General features: G+C 42.7%; 1 protein-coding gene across 1 annotated transcript; it reads left to right on the top strand.

The window, feature by feature from the left end:
- Positions 1-3,831, top strand: avpr1aa (arginine vasopressin receptor 1Aa). Its single transcript, XM_079346509.1, has 2 exons — positions 1-1,110; positions 2,072-3,831. The coding sequence occupies exons 1-2, from the start codon at positions 162-164 to the stop codon at positions 2,353-2,355; spliced, it is 1,233 nt and encodes a 410-aa protein (XP_079202635.1). The 5' UTR covers positions 1-161; the 3' UTR covers positions 2,356-3,831.
- The last annotated feature ends 761 nt before the right edge of the window (positions 3,832-4,592 follow it).

The raw sequence follows: 4,592 nt of genomic DNA, 5'->3' as shown, positions 1-4,592 counted from the left end.
GCCTGAAATTGGAGTCGACTTTAAAAAGCCTTCAGAGCAGCCACAAGTCAGAGAGCAGTGTGTTCTTCTCGATGAGCATCAGGTAGCTCCATATACGGATCGGAGGCACTCAACAGCCCCTCTGGCTCTGTATCTGCTAGGGCGCACAGAGGGGCAGTGCCATGCACACTCCTGACTATGCCTTGCTCCTGAGCGGAGGGAACCAGTCTCGGGATTTTAGTCCCATCTATGACCTGATGATGGGGACGCCAGAAAACGACACCGTCCACCTGAACGGATCCGACCCGTACGCCCGGAATGAGGAGGTGGCTCAAATTGAGATACTGGTCCTGAGCGTCACCTTTGTGGTCGCTGTGATTGGGAACATAAGTGTCCTGCTGGCACTGTACAACACCAAGAAGAAGATGTCGCGGATGCACCTCTTCATCAAACACCTGAGCCTGGCTGACCTGGTGGTCGCCTTCTTCCAGGTGTTGCCACAGCTCTGCTGGGAAATCACTTTTCGCTTCTACGGTCCGGACTTTCTCTGTAGGATCGTGAAACACCTCCAGGTGATGGGGATGTTTGCTTCCACCTACATGATGGTGATGATGACCCTGGACCGGTACATCGCTATCTGCCACCCTCTGAAAACCCTCCAGCAGCCCACAAAGCGCTCCTACATCATGATCGTCTCCACGTGGATGTGTAGCCTTGTGCTCAGCACTCCACAGTATTTCATCTTCTCCCTGAGCGAGATCAAAAACGGCTCGGAGGTCTACGACTGCTGGGCGCACTTTATCGAACCGTGGGGCGCCAAGGCTTACATCACGTGGATCACCGTGGGCATCTTCCTCTTGCCCGTAGTAATTCTTATGATGTGTTACGGCTTCATCTGCCACAGCATATGGAAAAATATCAAGTATAAAAAAAGAAAAACGACTGGTGGCGCCGCTGCCAAGAACGGGCTAATTGGGAAGAATTCAGTGAGCAGCGTTACAACAATCTCCAGAGCCAAACTGCGGACTGTTAAAATGACTTTTGTGATAGTTCTGGCGTACATTGTTTGCTGGGCGCCGTTTTTCATCGTTCAGATGTGGTCTGTGTGGGATGAAAACTTCCAGTGGGCTGGTGAGTGCTGAAATAATGTCTTAATTAATAGTTTGATGACAATTCCCACAGCTTTATTAGCGATGTGGCTTGATGCAGTAATACAAAATAACGTAAATGACAGCAGAGGTAGAATCTGCCTTAAATTTAAAAAAAAAAAACTCATCATGCATAAACGACCTTTCTTAGTACGCACAGCCATTACGCACGGATCTTGGCATGCATAATCAATATATTCTGTACCTAGCCTATGCATTAAAGACAGAGACTTAAAATGGTATATTTAAACAGATATTTAGTTTACATGTCATTTGTTTGCCTGAAAGAATCAAGTATATTACCTTGAAATGGTAAACATCATTGAGGAGACTTCTTTTTAGATCTTTAATCTTAAAATTCTAAAAAGTCAGAACAAAACAAGAAAAAAATGTGGTCGTGCGAATAATAATAATAACTTCATTCATAAAGCACATTCAGACAAAGTGCTGTACAGGTACTAAAATCAACTAAAAAAATGACTCAATAAAAACAAATCAGGACATGTAGCAGAGCGTTAACAAGTGGGTCATGAGCTTTGCTTTAAAAACATCCACAGAGCACGCCTGCCTTATGCCCGGAGGTAGTCTGTTCCAAAGTATTGGTGCGCGGAAGGAAAAGGCTCGCTCACTAATAGTCTTTTTTTATGACTTTTGGAACAATCAGCTGCTCTTACCTCCGTTTTTTTCTGCCAGCAGTAAAATTACCTCAGTGATATGATGAAAACAACACTTGGTCCAAATAGGCTTAAAACAAATCTGATAAGCAATGAAAATTAACTTTTTGAACTTCCACAGTTTGGCAGATTTTCGAACCTTTGCAGACAAAACATTTTAAATTTCAACACCATATTAATTGCATTAGCCAGGCATTTCTGCAGTCTAGCCTGTACCAGATGTTTTGCACATTTATCATCCTTTTCCTCTTTGCTCTCTCTGTTCTCCAGATTCTGAGAACACAGCGGTGACTCTGTCTGCGCTGCTTGCCAGTCTCAACAGCTGCTGCAACCCATGGATATACATGATCTTCAGCGGTCACCTACTCCAGGATTTTGTTCACTGCCTCTCCTGCTGCCTCCGATTGAACCCCGACTACAAGAAGGAGGACTCAGACAGCAGTCTCCGCAGGACAACGCTGCTGACTAAAATGACCAATCGAAGCCCAACAGGGAGCACAGGCAACTGGAGAGAGCTGGACAATTCTCCAAAGACCTCCATTCAGGCTGATTGATCACACAGCCAGAAAACTCTGTTTACAAGGGGGGGAAAGAAACTATGTATTGCAAGGGAATGAAGGTTAACATGCAGATTCAAATCATTTTTGCTTTGGGCAAAACTGACAGCTTCTTAAAAGACAAAAATAATCAAGCAAATCTATCGGTTTACATTTAAACAAGATCCAGAGGGAAGCTCTCTGAAAAGCATGCACACAGGACAGGGAATTGCAAAGTTTACTAATTATAAATTCTGCTGTTTTTGGAGTTTGTAAAAGCACTTGATACTGACAACTATCATTTTATGGAACTTTGTTCTTGTACTGGAAAATCAGCCTTAAGTAGACACAACAGATGTTCTGAGATTCTTTTCAATTTATTGATAAAAAGCTCCTTTCCAGGAATACAAAATGCTTTTCACAGTGGGTATGTCTCCCTTCAGCTCCGCTGAACACTTTTTCCTGTAAACGTGAAACACCAGAGGTGTGTTGTGGTGACAAGAACTCCTCCAGACTGTGTATTTAGGTTATCGCTGCAGCGCCTCATTCTTTGTGTTTAGCTTTTCCTTTGTTTTTCTTTTGTTGTTTGTTTTACCAGAACCAGACATAAGTTAATTATCATCCCCTCAGCTGCACACACTCATTCACCTTTTCACAAATGCAAAAGCAGACAAACAAAGATTATAGGAGGGTTTGTGAGGTTAGCCACAGCTGGGAGAGTCTACTTATGAACCCACAGATCTAGCCTCCCCCTCCTCTCCCTGTGGCGTTCACAAAAATCTTGGGGGTAGCTTACACATTCCAAACACGCTACATTGACCCCCCCCCCCCCCCCCCCCCCCCCCCCCCAAACACACACACACCCCGACATCCTGCACCATCGCGGGGGGTCTGTTGTGTGGCTTGTGTTGCACTCAAGAAAAGAAAAAGAAAAAACTTTCCTCACATTATTTTTCACACTGCACTAGAATGGTTCCCAGACGTACTTTGTATGTTGTATCAAGACATTTGTATCTTAATGTTTTGTATATTTGTACATAAAAAGGCTCTTCAATATGTGTAAATAGGAGTAATATTTGTAAATGGGTGCAACGTGAATTCTATCTGTCTGTACTGGCTTGTGAACATGGAAAATAGTAACGTGAAAAATAAATATATATGTAAAAATATTACACTGCTACACTCTGTGCTCTGTGTTGTGTTTTCACAGCCACAGCTCATTTCCCTGTTTAGGCTTCATTCAGTTACTACACAACCATTGCAATCTCTTGTGTTATTGTTGCTTAAGATTGATTGAGCAATTTTGAGCTTAAAGAGCATCTCGAGCCAATCCAAGCATTTACATGCTGCCAAGATCAAGGATTATGAAACAGCATGACAAAGACGTTCCATTAATAAGATGCTCCCAGTCAACAAGCTGTCCACCTCCACAAAACATTGAACAGAAAATGTAAACGTTGAACAGAATGTAAATGTACCTGTTTCTGTAAATAAACACAATACAGCTGTCTGTACAGTGTATTTCTGGCTGGGGTAAAATTATTACATTAAAGGGTCAGTTCAACCTTGTTTCCAGATAAATGGAGTTTTAGACATTTTAATGCATTCAAAATGAATATTTTGGTATTTCTGGAACATATGTTCATTCCCTTTAATTTTCTTACCTCTCTGAGTTGTCATATGATACATAAGAAGATCTTTTTGCTCAGAAGCAGGTTAGCTCAGGTTAGCATCTAACAGGCTAGCTTTTGGCTGTAACTTCGCTCTCACCATACAGACTAGATTGGTTGTGGTCTTTTATCCAACCAGGAAGGAACGCTTATTTCCCAAAGTTTTTCTTGACTTGTTGAACTTGTCTTTCCAGAAACAACATCTCTGTTTCTCTGGAGGATCTGCAGAGCACACAGTCGATTGTTTTAAATAGGACATTTTTCTTTGGTCGAAAGTAGCTCCAAAGAAAAGTGGTAACACCAAGGAATGTGATTTATTAAGAGTAACGCTGATGTTTTCCCTCGCCATATTTGCCGCCATTGTCTCGCTGTGCGTCAAATAAAAGTAATATCTCAGAATCTGGGCAAATGAAAGCTAATCAGTGTGATCAGGTACTACTTTATTGAGCAAATGTTTTTCACATTATGAATGATCTGACACGGATCTGGGGGGTGCTCCGTGAGTATGGGGTTCGGGGCCCTTTGCTAAGGGCGGTCCGGTCCTTGTACGACCGGAGCAGGAGTATGGTTCGCATTGCCGGTATT

The sequence above is a fragment of the Symphodus melops genome (assembly GCF_947650265.1).
Source record: "Symphodus melops genome assembly, chromosome: 6".
NCBI classification, from domain to species: Eukaryota; Metazoa; Chordata; class Actinopteri; order Labriformes; family Labridae; genus Symphodus; species Symphodus melops.
This window is presented reverse-complemented; position numbering and strand designations above follow the sequence as displayed.